This window comes from Juglans regia, unplaced genomic scaffold, assembly GCF_001411555.2.
Source record: "Juglans regia cultivar Chandler unplaced genomic scaffold, Walnut 2.0 Scaffold_652, whole genome shotgun sequence".
In the NCBI taxonomy this organism is placed as follows: Eukaryota; Viridiplantae; Streptophyta; class Magnoliopsida; order Fagales; family Juglandaceae; genus Juglans; species Juglans regia.
The window spans coordinates 36,760-52,257 of record NW_023361378.1 but is presented as its reverse complement, the minus strand read 5'-3'; the positions used below and the strand labels follow the sequence as shown (position 1 = coordinate 52,257).

The window sequence follows — 15,498 nt, the reverse complement described above, 5'->3', positions numbered from 1 at the left end:
GAAAGAGAGAGACCTATATTATAAAGAAAAGATATTTGTTAGTAGATAATAACATTCTATTTTTAATAAATGTTGATATTATAAGTTGTGTGATATACCATTGTATGAACCAACTTTTATACGTGTTGCGAGTAGAGTTGGCTTAGCTTCAATAATATCAGAGATTGTTCGGCATTCACCATCCACAAATCGACTCCACGTAGTCAACCATATGGGCATTAGGCTGTAAATTTTAGGAGAAAATATTTAAAAGTGTAGCATGATGAAATAGTATTGAAAATAAGTTAATTAAAGAATTTATAAATATCACATATATAGTTGAGAAATCTTTTTTACCTCTGGTCGATAACATATATTTCTTGAATTTTTGTTGGCCCATGTTTTGAGGTAATTTCTCTAGGAGGTTTCATGTATATTGCGATCGCCAGAATAGCTGTCCAATTATGTAAAAAAAAAAAATTGTGAAAACTGAATAAGAATATCAAGATGTACGTTAAATATATCGATGTGATATTTACCTATTTCAGTTCCAGTGTCTTTGTACTCATGCAGATTGGTGAATGGGATAATATCATATTCTGGTGGTTGTAATTCTACTTCGTTATCTTGAATGTTTTCGATGATTGTTCTTGAATTTAAGATCCACTGGTATTCATGCGCTTCAATTCTATGCCTGGGATCTAAAGGCTTAACATAAGCATTACTGATGTAGTAAGACCGGAAGATGTGCAACATGTCATTACGTAGGTCTATATCTTTGCCGAAAATTGTTGCTTGTAGTCGGTTGCCCTGTATAATATTGTATAAATGAATAGTTATTTCTATTCTATTGATTGTAAAATAGTATTTATTAAATATATATAAGATTTAATCTGAGAATATAGTTAGAATGAATCTATGCTGTAAGGGGAAAACATATTTATTTTGGATATATCATGTGAAGGAATATAATATAAATATTAAGTATATTTTTGCAAGAATGATAATGATATTAATGTGTTACCTCAGGGTCTATCAATGTCAGATTTTGATATTTTGTCGGTGAATGTTGTGCAGTACGTTTGGGAGATTTGTCTGACACAATCATCTTGATGCTCCAATTTTTTGTACTTGGAGTAATGTCTTTGATTGAGGTATAGATAGTCCGCATGTTGAAGCCTACTTATAAATGAAGAGAAAAAAAATATTAGTTTAAACAATTGAATTTAAATAAGACAATTTCAATAATAGAAAAACAGGAAGTTCTGAAAATTACATAATGGAAAAACAAATTGTATTTAATTGAGAGGTATATATTGAAATTTGATTACTTACAGAAGTTTATGATGGATATGCTAGTGTTAATAATTCTTTATAAACAATATTATTTGTTTCAGCTTCTTCACAATCTTGAGTTGATACTGGTCTTATAAGAACCTTTACTGAAGCAGAAGTCTTGGCTCTTGATAGTGCTACATAGAGTTGGCCATGACAAAATATAGGTTGAGGCAAGTATACACCAACAAAATCTAATGTCTGTCCTTGTGCTTTATTTATTGTCATTGCAAAACTTAATCTGATAGGAAATTGTGTTCTTTTGAATGGAAAACCACTATTGTCATCTGCATTTGGCAAGAAAGGAATTCTTGGTATGAAAACTCTTTTTCCGGTGTGGTGACCAACTGCAATTTCAGCATCAATGATATTTCATTCAAAGTTGCGACAAATAAGACGTGTTCCATTGCATAAACCTTCTGAAGGATTGACATTTCTGAGTAACATGATGGGACAATTTTTTTTTAATAACAGCTCATGAGGTGGAAGTCCATTTGGTGTCAATGTATTTAAAAAATCCTCCATGATTCCTTGTTCTGATGTGTCAATCGTTTCATCGAAGCTATAGTATTGTGTAACTGTACCAGGAAATCTTTGAATAAGTATTGTATTTATCTCATCGACAGAGTTGTTCTTTGGTGTCAAGATAGCTCGATTTGTCATTTCAGATAAATTTTCTGAATAGCTGCCAATATCTTGGAAGACTGCATCGATCAGATCATCTAAAGACTCCACATCATTTCTGTAAGGAATGAGCATTTCATTGGGAATTTTGATCTTATTCTCAATTGTGATTGGTGTTGTTCCATTTCCGACCTGAAGTAAATAATTTGAGAAGTTTGGATCGAATCTTGCTCGCATATTCTCACTCAACCTAATCTTAGTTAAAGTAGACCACAAATATGACGATGCTAAACTGGCATTAACTTCTTCTTGTCTTGTGCCTTTCCGAATCACAGGTAAGACTTGATGAAAATCTCCACCGAATACGATAATTTTTCCACCAAATGGTAATCTTGAATCAGTTATGTCTCGTAACATTTTATCCAATGCTTGCATACATTCTTTTCTAGACATAGGTGCTTCATCCCATATGATTAGCTTTGCAAGACGTAACAATTTGGCAAGAGCACTTTGTTTGCTTACACAACAAGTACTATTTTTGTCAAGATCTAATGGAATTTTGAAGCGTGAATGGGCTGTTCGACCTCCAGGTAAAATAGATGCAGCAACACCAGACGATGCAGTTGCAAGAGCAATTAAGTTTCTTGATCTTACTGTAGCGAGAAGTGCTTTATATAAGAATGTTTTCCCTGTTCCGCCCGGACCATCAATAAAAAATGCAGCAGATTCATTTAGAAGGACTTTCTGCAAAATTGATTCATAGGCGTGTTGTTGTTCAGAATTAAGACTCATCGAAGCCATAAGATCTTCTTCTGGTATTGAAACTGCAAATTCATCATTTATTTCTCTAGCTTCAGTTTCGTTCTGATCAAAAGAGACATCATGTTCTATTAAGTGAAACATGTTTATGTCTTTTCCCATCGATTCAAGTGTAGAAGAGATGCTTCGTAAGACTTTTGTCCTAATATCTGCTGATGTTGCAACACTTGTTTGGAAATCACTTGACATATCTTGTTCAAAATATTCCCAAAGTTCTCTAGGATTTGTTGGATTACAGTATACTAAAATTGTTGCAAATAGCCGTCTTAAACTGTGTGGTATTTGGTATAAGGAAGCCTCTTGCATACAATCTTGCAAACTGGTATCTCTTTGTAACAAACCATGTAATGTAGCTGCTTCACGAAAGGTTGGTGCAGTGACGTTGCCAACTGTTTTGATGTGGTCAAATGATAAAGGGCCTCTTATATGATTTAACAATATCCGTAAGTAATACCTTTCACCTTCGAATGGACTTGCTGTAACAATGCGGCCTATAACATTTTTCTTCTTTCTTGGAGTCCATATTTTGTGTTGTTGGTTCCAAACAAAAGCTTCAGGAAATTCTTTGTACAGTAGTTTTCGTGCATTTTCATTAGTTTGATTTGTTGAAAAGAATTCAGTCAACATTGATTTTGCCGTAAAATCAGATCTCAGATCATTGTTAAGGTTGTCATGTGCATGAAAAGCTACCAGATGTTGATCTTCAAGATGTAGATGTAAACTGTAAACTGATGGATGCATTTCATTAAGAATAAAACCGTATATTCTCCACATAGCTTCTGGTGGAGCGATCCATCTGGCTGATTGAAATTATTGGATTTCATCTATATCTTGGATGTTTTGTCCAGGAATCAAGTTGAAAGCAACACGATCATGACCTTTATAAATGTACTTATAAAGGTATTTGACTGCTTTGATTGTTGAGCAAATTTCTACATTCAAGTGACAATCAAATTTTGCGAGGAGATATGGATTATGTGGAACAACCCAACGGTTATCTAAATCTGTACCTCTGACTTTGACAGTCATTCCATTATCACAACGTTTGTACTGTGGAAAACAATCGATTCCAACGGTTGTGTTAGGTACAAAACCTTTTGGAAAGTGGTTTTTACAACTGCCATTTGCTTTCATACACACATTGTTCGGATTCAGTACTCCACAGGGGCCATGCATCATATGTCTTTTTACTGTCTTGTGCAAATGTAGATTTTTTTCTCTGTCAGGTATTTCTGCTGATACAATTTCATCAAAAGATTCTGGAGTATAGATTTTCCAATCTCTTTGTAGTATGATCAAGAAATGTGCATGTGGTAGTCCTCTTTTTTGATGTTCAATGACGTATACGTATGCTGAAACTTTCCCAAATATCTCCCGTTTGAATAATTCATCCTTCAGTTCTTCTAATTTTGCTCTAAAGATACGTGCAATCAAATCAGGACGATTTTGTGCTTCTTCTTGTGGACCCAATTCATCTAAAATTTCTTTCCAACTTGGGTTGCATGTCATGGTTAAAAAGATGTCCGGTTTTCCAAAGCGTTGGACTAAAGCCATTGCTTCCATATATCTCTTACGCATATCTCTTGGACCTCCAATAAAAGAAGAAGGCAGAATGATGCGTTTACCAACTTTAGAAGCATTGCTTTGTCCAATTGATAGACTGTCAACAATTCCTTGATATACTTCAGATCGAATCTCTTGTTGCTTATTACGAAAATAATCCAATCTTGACGTCTCAATTTTTACGTACATATCAACAACAAACTGCTGTAGTAAACGGCCCGAGAATAGTAAAATAGATTTTGTATTTTTCCTAATTTGAAATTTGTAGCAATAGTACTCGCGACATGAGACAACCTGTTGTTTTCTGTTTTTTTTCAGCACTGTAAGATAATAAATTTAATAAATTAGAAATGTAACATTGTTATATTAGAACAATTAAAAGTTAAAAGAAGAATTATTATTTTAACCTTCTTGTTCCTTTATAAGCAGTTGTTCTGCTGATACTGATTGTTGAGGGTCGACTGATGCTCTTGTTACTTGTTGTGGTAGTCTATCACCTTTCTTTATTCTTAATATTCCTTGGTGCCAACCAGTATCACCAAAAGGAAATAACAATGGATACTGCAGTGGATCATAACAGCCAAAATAGTATTGGACTATATGACTTCCACCTGCATGATTGAATACCATAATATTTCGTCCTCTCAAATGTTCTGAATCATCATCTTCAATCCAAATAACTGCTACTTGAGAAGTTGACGGAGTGTTAAAAACACGCTGATCCAAACCCACATCTGATCTGATATGAATTTTGTGATTTTCCAAATTGGGCAGATCTCCAAGAGTTCGAAAGAATGTTGAGTATGGATTAACATGAAGAATATCCATAAGTTGAGCAACAGTTGATGAATCCAATCTTCCAATGTCATAAATACGATTGTCCAATTCATGTTCGGTATCATAAAAATATAATTGTAGATATGAAGGATGTCCATCCAAAGGAGTCAAATCATTAATATAATGATAGATTTGACCTTGAGCTCGAAATGTGTAAATACCTTTGTTCCTTCTACACAAATCTCTATCAAATTTAACTCCAAATGATGTGAAAGCAAATTTGTTATTGTATGTGCGAACATACGTAAGAAAGTTGGTTGATTCAACTGTGTTGGAAGTAAACAAATGGTAAAGTTGTTCTGGAACATCATTTGTAGTTAAAGAGATTGTTCCATCGGCACAACAAAAACCTTTTGTTTCATGTTGAAATCTTTTTGCTTCACAAAATTTACAGAATGGTACTGATGGTAAGAGAGTTGCCTCAAATGGCATTGTTTGTAATATTTTCCTATGACCAGCTGATTGTTGATGTTGATTTCCTATGGAAGAAAGATGAATCATAAAAGTGAGGTAAATGTTTAAAGTTGCTATAGTTTCAAATGGTGGTATCATTGAATGAAGTTGTATATAAGAAAGGAAAAGAAGGAAAAGAAATACGATTTAATTTTATACATCTTTCTTACCCCGAAATAGAGATTTTGTTGATGTAATTTCAACTGTGTTTATTTCCTGATAGAGTGCTCCAGAACTACCAATATTAGAGCTATAATCGAATTGTTCAACGGAGGATATATCACTGGTTCCAGCTCCGGCACGAAAAGTGCGTTGTCTTTTTGTACAATATGGCCTGACTTCTTCATTATTGTGTACGGATTCTATATGATCTCCCAACACATTTGTTTCGTCCTCAACGATTGGTTGAGAGAAAAATTGTTCTTCATGTTGAGTAGTATCATTCGTAAAATTCATTTGTTGTAGATGTTTTTCTTTCTTTTTTTGTCGTATATGTTCTCTTTCTTCTAAAGAAAGAGTCTCATATAAATTGTTTATCTTAGAATGTTTTGTAGTACCTTGGGAATCATTTTAAACAAGAATCAAAGTTATAAGAATATCGAAGAATTAATTAATCATATAATGATAAATTTGTACTAATTTATTAATATAAGCTTACCACTTTTCATTTATATATGGAATGAAATAATTCTTCTCGATAATTGGATAAAAGAGAAACTCATAATGATGCAAATTGAAAAACCTTTTTAATCTAAGTATGTATTCCAACAGAATAAAACAACCTATTGAAAAAGATATATTTATAACATTGTTGGTTACCTTGGTAGTCTTGATAAAAGACTAAAATAACTCAGTCAACTCAGCAAATTTAACGAAGCTGTAAAAAAGAAATAATGAAAATTAGAAATAAACCACCAATAGATATAGAAAATATATAATTGTTATAGCATGAATTGCTGATGAAGAAAGTAGAAATAAAAAACTTACAGTTAAATTAAATATTTAAACAAATAAAAGGAAACAACAAATTTTGAAATTCATGAAAATGTTATATTTTGTTTGCAAGTTTTTATATATATTTTTTGTCTCAAGTTTTTGTCAAATTCTTTAATTAAATTTTTGATTTTTAATAATTTCAACATTTTAGTAATAGATTATGTATAATTATATGGGTAAAACTGTAATCAGAATAAATTATGAGGTTTTTAATTTAGATATAAATAGCAAAAGGAAATAAAATTTGCTTAGTAGTAAAATAATAGTAAAAGAAGTATAATTATATAATTATAATTTAAAAATATTTTAACAAACTTTATTATTAATATTCATAAAATTTTTATTTCATTATGTTCTTGAAGCATATTTTAAAATACAAGTTTATGCACAATATTAATTTTATTGAATGTGTACTTTATTTTATTAAATTATTTAATTAAATTTTTGATTTTTAAAAATTTCAATATTTTACTAATTGATTATGTATAATTATATGAGTAAAACTGTAAATATTGATGTAAGTATTTACATATAGAATTAAATTTGTCGGTAGAATTTCTTGTCTCAAGTTTATATATATAAAAACTTTCATTAATACCACTACTAAAATTTCATTTTTTAAAATCTAATAATTATTTAATCAGAAAGTATATCTTTATTATTTACAAACTTTATTATTAATATTCAAAAAATTTTTATTTCATTTGTTCTTGAAGAAATATAAGTTTGTGCACAATATTATTTTTATTGAATGTATACTCTATTTTATCAAATTATTTAAATAAATTTTGGATTTTTTGAAATTTCAATATTTTACTAATTGATTATATATTTATGAAATTATTTAAATAAATTTTGGATTTTTTAAAATTTCAATATTTTACTAATTGATTATGTATAATTATATGGGTAAAACTGTAAATATTAATGTAAGTATTTACATATAGAACTAAATTTGTCGGTAGAATTTTATGAGTAATTTTATAACAATTTTTAAATTTTAATATTTTAACAAACTTTATTATTAATATTCATAAAATTTTTATTTCATTATGTTCTTGAAGCATATTTTAAAATACAAGTTTATGCACAATATTAATTTTATTGAATGTGTACTTTATTTTATTAAATTATTTAATTAAATTTTTGATTTTTAAAAATTTCAATATTTTACTAATTGATTATGTATAATTATATGAGTAAAACTGTAAATATTGATGTAAGTATTTACATATAGAACTAAATTTGTCGGTAGAATTTCTTGTCTCAAGTTTATATATATAAAAACTTTCATTAATACCACTACTAAAATTTCATTTTTTAAAATCTAATAATTATTTAATCAGAAAGTATATCTTTATTATTTACAAACTTTATTATTAATATTCAAAAAATTTTTATTTCATTTGTTCTTGAAGAAATATAAGTTTGTGCACAATATTATTTTTATTGAATGTATACTCTATTTTATCAAATTATTTAAATAAATTTTGGATTTTTTGAAATTTCAATATTTTACTAATTGATTATGTATTTATGAAATTATTTAAATAAATTTTGGATTTTTTAAAATTTCAATATTTTACTAATTGATTATGTATAATTATATGGGTAAAACTGTAAATATTAATGTAAGTATTTACATATAGAACTAAATTTGTCGGTAGAATTTTATGAGTAATTTTATAACAATTTTTAAATTTTAATTCAACTATAAATAGTAAAAGGAAAACAAATTGTTTAGTAATAAAATAATAGCAGAAGAGGTATGATTAATATTCATAAAATGTTTATTTCATTTTGTTCTTGAAGCATATTTTAAAATAGAAGTTGTAAAATTCAATCATAATATTCAATGACTCAAGGAGCATTGAAAAAATTCAGAATATTTTATTTTTATATTATTCTCACATTTTTCATTATTAAAGTAAATCTCTTTTATTTTGAAAATTCTAAAGATATTATAATGATAGAAAATCATTTAGATAAAAAGATTTTAGTTAATTAAAAATATTATAAGATTTAAATTATATTAAAAACTCTAATTATTTACACGATTTTAATTTTTTAAAATATTTAATGAAATTCTATCATTTATTTTACTGTTTAGAACTATTTATTACTGTAATTGTTTATTATTATTCACGAGTAATGTTTAGTACTGTTTATTATTGTATCACATACTACAGGACTGTTAATTACTATTTATACTGGTTAGTAGTATTTATTATAAAAAAATCTTCATTACCTTTTAACACTCTACATTTCATATTATTTTTAATTTTTATTATTTTTTTATCAAATATTTATTATATGTATAATATTTATTATAAAATTTTTATTTCATTTTGTTCTTGAAGCATATTTTAAAATATAAGTTTATGCACAATATTGATTTTATTGAATGTATACTCTATTTTATCAAATTATTTAATTAAATTTTTGATTTTTAAAAATTTTAATATTGTACTAATTGATTATGTATAATTATATGGGTAAAACTGTAAAAATTGATGTAAGTATTTACATATAGAAGTAAATTTGTCGGTAGAATTTTATGAGTAATTTTATAACAATTTTTAAATTTTTTTTTTCTATAAACATGCATATGTAACTAATAAGATATAACATTTAAATATGTTGGAATAACATTTATTTTGAAATTATAATTTAATACAGCTCAAAGTTCAAACAGAATAAATATTGAATAAATGATATTAAATAAATAATTTAAAAGATTCTAAAATCGGAGAAGCAAAATAAACTATTTCAGTTATCAGTTCACAATATGAAATTAAAAAGTTAAAAGATTCATACTTTTGATATTTTTATATGAGCAGCTAGTTGTTGAGATATTTTGTTTCCACTTTCAATTTCATGGAGCTCAACCTATATAAAAAATTCAACAATATAAAATTTTAGTAAGAACAAAAGTAGAGTTGTAAAAAAAAAAAAAAAAAATTTACTATTATTTAATATTTTCAGATGGAAAATTGTAAATAATACAACATATAAATAGTTAATCATTTATTTGATTTCGGAAACAATTTATTTTGAAAGCAGTTTCTCTCTCTCCTACGCGATTCCGGAGCTCGGCTCCTCTCCTCCAGCGAAGCCCGTTGCCGGTGAGCGCCGGCCATCATCACCGCCTACACCGGTGTGTTCCCCTCACGCCGATGAGCATCCCCGGCACCACCAATGTTCCTCACGCGCAGCCATGCTTCTCCTCCGTGGAAAGAGAACCGAAATGGGTTTCTCCCATTTATGTGGTTTTATGCCGCCGTACGCGGCCACCGGAGGGCACGACCACCACCGAGGAGTCCCCCTCAAGGTGGCGATCATCCCACCCACCTTCGAAGGCCGCCACGCGCAGCCCTCCGTCTCCCCCACGGAAACCGAACGAAAATGGGTTTCACCCATTTGTTTCATGTCACGCCGCCGTACGTCGCCACCGAAGCTCACGGCCACCACCGAGGAGTCCCCCTCAAGGCGGCGACCATCGCACCCACCTTCGGAGTCCCCCACGCGCAGCCCTTCGTCTCCCTCCGTCTCCCCCACTCAAAGGCACACGGACAAACAGAAAATTATATTGGAGAATCAGAAAAGGGAAAAACAAAGTTAGAGGTGAAATAGAAGTGAACGGCGTACCAACGGCGAGAAGAAATCTCAGGAGCACGGAAAAATTTTTTCTTCGAGTTGAGTTTGGGAATTGTTCTGTAAATGTGAATTGTGTATAGATTAGATGAGATATTTCATCTCTTATATGTGAATATTAGATATTTTACTTAGATATTTTTAGTCTGTAAACGGTGCTAACCGAACGAAGAGGAAGAGGAAGGGAAACACTGAAATTCGAACTGAATTTCAAAACGGAACGAGAAAAGCGAACTGGAAAAAAAAAACGGTGCCACTGTTCACTACTGTTCATCTTTATACGTGCTTTTAAGATAAGGAAGATATATACACACACAAGGATCGTTGCTACTTTTGCAGGACCTCTGAAGTTACCGAACTCTCCCTCGCTTTTTATGGAGATGAAAAAAGGTTGCTACAAGTGACGACTACGTCCCTCGACTGGATTTTTTCCCCTCTTTAACCTAGGGGTATGCATTCGGACCGGATCGGTCTGAAACCCGAAATCCAAGTGAATTCGGGCAGTTATCTGTCGGATTATACCCGGCAGAGTATAGCTTATATTAAACCAGCCGCAACCTAGCCAGATGCGGATTATTGAATACCCACTTTCCAATAGATAAAAGCCTTCTTTCTTTTTAGGGTTGAACACTGAAAAGTGAAAAGTGAAAACCTCTCTACCTCGCCGTCACCCATCACCCACTATGCAACACCTCTCTCTTGCTTTCTTCACCGCTTCTGTCAGGATGTTGTTGGGATGAACAGTGTAATAGTGAAGAAGATGATACAAATAGTGATGAACAAATATTCATACACATTGGGGTATTCGAGGTCCCCAATTAATCCATAAAAGATAACAAATAAAAATGCTCTAGAATGAATGGGAAAATCGATCCTGGCGTGATACTTAACTGACTATGATTGAAAGTACATTAAAGTCCCCTATAACTAACTTCTAAAGATAAGATAAAACTGTACCGTTTTTATAATTCCAAACGGTGTGTTTACATAAACTGACCAAGCCCTAGGGGTGTAAAAAAAATCCAAAAAATTGAAAAATCGGTCTGGACTGGCCCAAACCGATCAAACTAGTTCGATCCGAAACCGGTTATCGTAATGGGAAAACCAGCTGAAACCGGTCTGATTTTGGTTCTAAGCTTTTTAGGCCCGAACTGGACCGGTTCCATTTACTATGTATTTTAAATTATTTTTTTAAATATTATATATAATATTTTTTATATTATATATAATTTTTATATATAATAATATAAATTATAATTATATATAAGATAATGTTATTATAATTTATAAAATAAAAATTTAATTTTAAATATGAAAATTTAATTGATCATATATTTTAAATATAATATATATATTAATAACATTTTTCATAAATTAATTTAAAAACAAATTGAAATTGTAAAACTTTAAACTGAAATTGATAAATCACATCAATATTCTTTTTTATCACTTAAACTCAGTTTAAAATTGAAAGAAAAAAACCTAAATATCAAAAGATTTGATATTTATAATATACCAAAGTTGTAAATAAGATCACTAAAATATTATTTACTTAAAAAAAAAAAAAATCACTCAAATATCATTACCAAATTTTTATGGCCTAATAAATTCTCAATATCTTCTTTTTGATAAGTACATAATACATTAGTAAATTAGTGATACTAATATACATTACCACATTAGTATATAATATATATTAATTATAATTTACATTTTATGGCCTAATACTAATAGTCTAATACTATATTACTATTAGTAATATACTTTAAGTCTATATATAAATTAGTATATAAATCACTATACTAAATAATTACATATGAAATAATGATATACTAATACTAATATTATTAGTAATTTAGTACTAGTATACCATTAATACTATTATTAGTAATTTAGTACTAGTTTACTATTATTACTAGTAGTACTAGTAATACTATAGTTATATAGCTATAACTAATACTAATATATAGTTATTCTAATACTAATAGTCTAATATAGACTACAGTTATACTTATATAATTATACTAAATCACTATAACTGATACTAATATATAGCCATATTAATAGTCTAATATATTATATAGCTATAACTAATATTAATATATAGTTATTCTAATATTAATAGTCTAATATAGACTATAGTTATGCTTATTCTAATATAGTTATACTAAATCACTATAACTAATGCTATACTAATAGTCTAATAATATTAATACTATTATATAATATATTAGACCATAGTATATTACCACTATAGTATTAGACTATTAGTAAATATTTTCAAAATAATGAGGCCTATAGAGCAGCATAGACATCATCATAGAAGGTGATTCCTTGTAGGTTCTAACAAGCCTCAACTTACTAACTGACTCAATCACTTAGAGCATTGGCAATGGACTAGCCAAATGGCAATGCAAGTCCAAACTTTAGCTAGATCTAAGAAAAAGTCTCTAAATTGGACTAGCCAATGGTCCAAAGCTTAAGACTTGAGCTACAGTAAATCTTGAGTCCTCTCCAAACATGGCGAGTTACTGTTCACAATGGAAAATAATATTTTATTATTTCATATAACTCTCTTTCTCTTTCCCTCGTTCTTTTCTCTTTCTTCATCCCAAAGACCTCATTTCCCTCATTTTCTCTTTCTTCTCCTGAAAGCTCCCAGCACGTTGATCCTTCAGCTTCGTCTTCTTCAACCCACACGAACCCTTCTCTCCATCGATCATCCACTTTGATGTCATCTTCCATTTCTTTCTTTTTCTCTTCCTTTTCTCTCACGCCGAATCGCACCCTCTCGTTTCTAATTGAGCTGAATTATTGCATATTTTATACATTTAGAACTAATATATTTTATTTATTTCATTACATTATTATTGATTTTAGATGAAAAAATTATTAAGATGAATAAATCCGAGTTGTGATTTAAATTGGCTAATAGCATGATTTATGCTTAATTTTATGACTTGTGATTTAATTGGACAATGTTCATTCACATGCACAACATATTTTTGATATTATATTATTCGTATTTTATTTTATTTCTAATTTCTATTATTTTATTTCAAATTTCAAATTCAAATGACTTTCAAGTGGGTAAGATATTGGAACAACCTAAAAACTTTCAACAAGTGTAGGACTCTTCAAATAAGAACAATGATAGGATTTGAGAGTAATTCGGATCAGAGTCTAAAATGCGTTAGTAGACAAAATGGACACACTTTAGTATTTTAATTATAACTTTCTGCTTAAATATCGAATTGATACGATTCTTAATGCGTTAGAAAGTTATCTTAAAGGGTTACAAAGTTGTTTCTAATAAAGATTTCCAAATTCGAACTCCTGAAGTGTGTACGTGTCTACCAAGTTGAGTCCTACAATTTAAGCGATTTTGTGTGCGGGAATATGAAGGCATTAGGGTTTCTTTCCTATCCTATTTAAGCATCTCATTAGCACGAAAATTGGGGACTTTGGCAGAGCAGCACTGCACATTTGAAGAACTATTCCAGGGTCCAATTGCCGCTCTAGCCGCCTCCTCCATTGCCTACCCACCTCCATCTCCATTTATTTGACTTGCTATTTTCATTCCCTACTTTTTATTTAATTTCAGTTTAAAGTTTATGGAATATTTTTGAGATATTTGATTTAGACTTTTGGGCATTTTATTTGATGTTTATTTACTTCGTGTTATTTATTTTTCTCGTTTCTTTGAGCTTTCATTTAACAGTGATTATAATTGCTATGGATTAATTTTGAGAATTTGTGATTTGAATACAATGATGAACCCTAGAATATTGATTTTGGGGCTTTTCAATTTTCAGTTCATATTTTGTTAATTACTTTCTAATCTAGTTTAATTCTTAGATTAGTTTTATTAATCTTTCAGTTCCATTGCATATTAGATCGATTAAAGCTTAATTAGGACTTAAATAATTTTTGTTTTTTTGTTTAATTTTCATATTAATTAAGATTGTTTAGTTTAGTTGATTTTTTTTATTGTTAATTTCAATTTGTTAGTTTTTTTTTACATTTCATTTCGACACTCAAAAATCCAAAAATATGAATCTAGTCCATGACTAGTGCCCTTTTCTTTCTTGTTGCATTCTTCCATTCATTACACATACCATTATTTTTATTTTTTCTTTGTGAATATTTTCACAATTTTAAACGAGTTTGATTTTAAGTAAATTTTCCTGAGGAGACGATCTAGGAATTTATTCCTAATTATTACATGACATTCTCCTGCACTTGGGATAGCCTTTGTGCTGCTCATTTTTGAGTGAGTCAGTTTCTCCCTCCCATTTTCGTCTTCTCTCTGCACCATCGCCAAATTGCACCCTCTCCTTTCCCCCTCCCATTTTCTTTTTCTCCCATTTTTGACTCCCTTGGCAAAACTTTTTTTCCTTTCCGCTCTCAAAACACATTTGCAGACCAACCCACCCCTTTTCCGTTCCCTCCCTCCAGATTTTCTTTCCTTTCCGTTTGTAGATAACCCATTGAAGGCATCAGCAACACAGAGTATCTAGACTTCTCTCAAGCCATAATTTTTGCCCTAGACTGCCAAGATCAACAACGCCATATTCCCTCGACAAACTCAGGTATTTCACAAGGGTATTTCATGGCTGGTAAAATGAACTGCTCATGGCTGCAGTATCTGTATTCTTGGTGAGTTTTTGCTTCAGTTTCTTGAACAGCGATCCTAGCTTATCAAGTCCAGATTTTGTGGCATTTTCCTTAGAAACTCATATATTGGTCTGCTATGTGCATTTTTATGTGGTCTGCTGCTTGAATATTTTATTGCTAATTTGTTTGACTTCATATAAATGTTGATTTGTTGAAGAGCCAAGGGAATTCCCGAAACAAAAATTTAGACTCTAGAAACTCTGTTGTGTGTCTCAAAGAGCCAAAGGGCTTCCTTATTAAAACTTGGTTTAGTTCTTACATGGGACATCGCATTGTTCTATTTCACAAAATTGAAAACTCAGGGCAACCTTATATGATTGAAGTCAATTTGCAATGTGTATTAGAGTAACATACCTCCCATAGTGTTAGTGAGATTGTTGCCAACTGGCTGATTGAAAGAACATGGGTGGAAGTTGTGATATAGTGCTTATAAGACCACGAACCAATGAAGAGTTTCTTGGTTTGATATGTTGATTGATTGGTGCTTATGTTCAGTACATTCTTTGACTTTAGAGTTGTTATTCATGGTCGACTACTTTTGAGATATGGGTTGATTGTATA

General features: G+C 30.1%; 1 protein-coding gene across 1 annotated transcript; it reads right to left on the bottom strand.

Moving 5' to 3' along the window:
- Positions 1-1,686: 1,686 nt before the first annotated feature.
- LOC109017713 (ATP-dependent DNA helicase PIF7-like) lies at positions 1,687-3,498 on the bottom strand. The gene has a single exon (XM_035687080.1). It carries the CDS (start codon positions 3,496-3,498, stop codon positions 1,687-1,689), a length of 1,812 nt encoding a protein of 603 aa, XP_035542973.1.
- Positions 3,499-15,498: the final 12,000 nt, after the last annotated feature.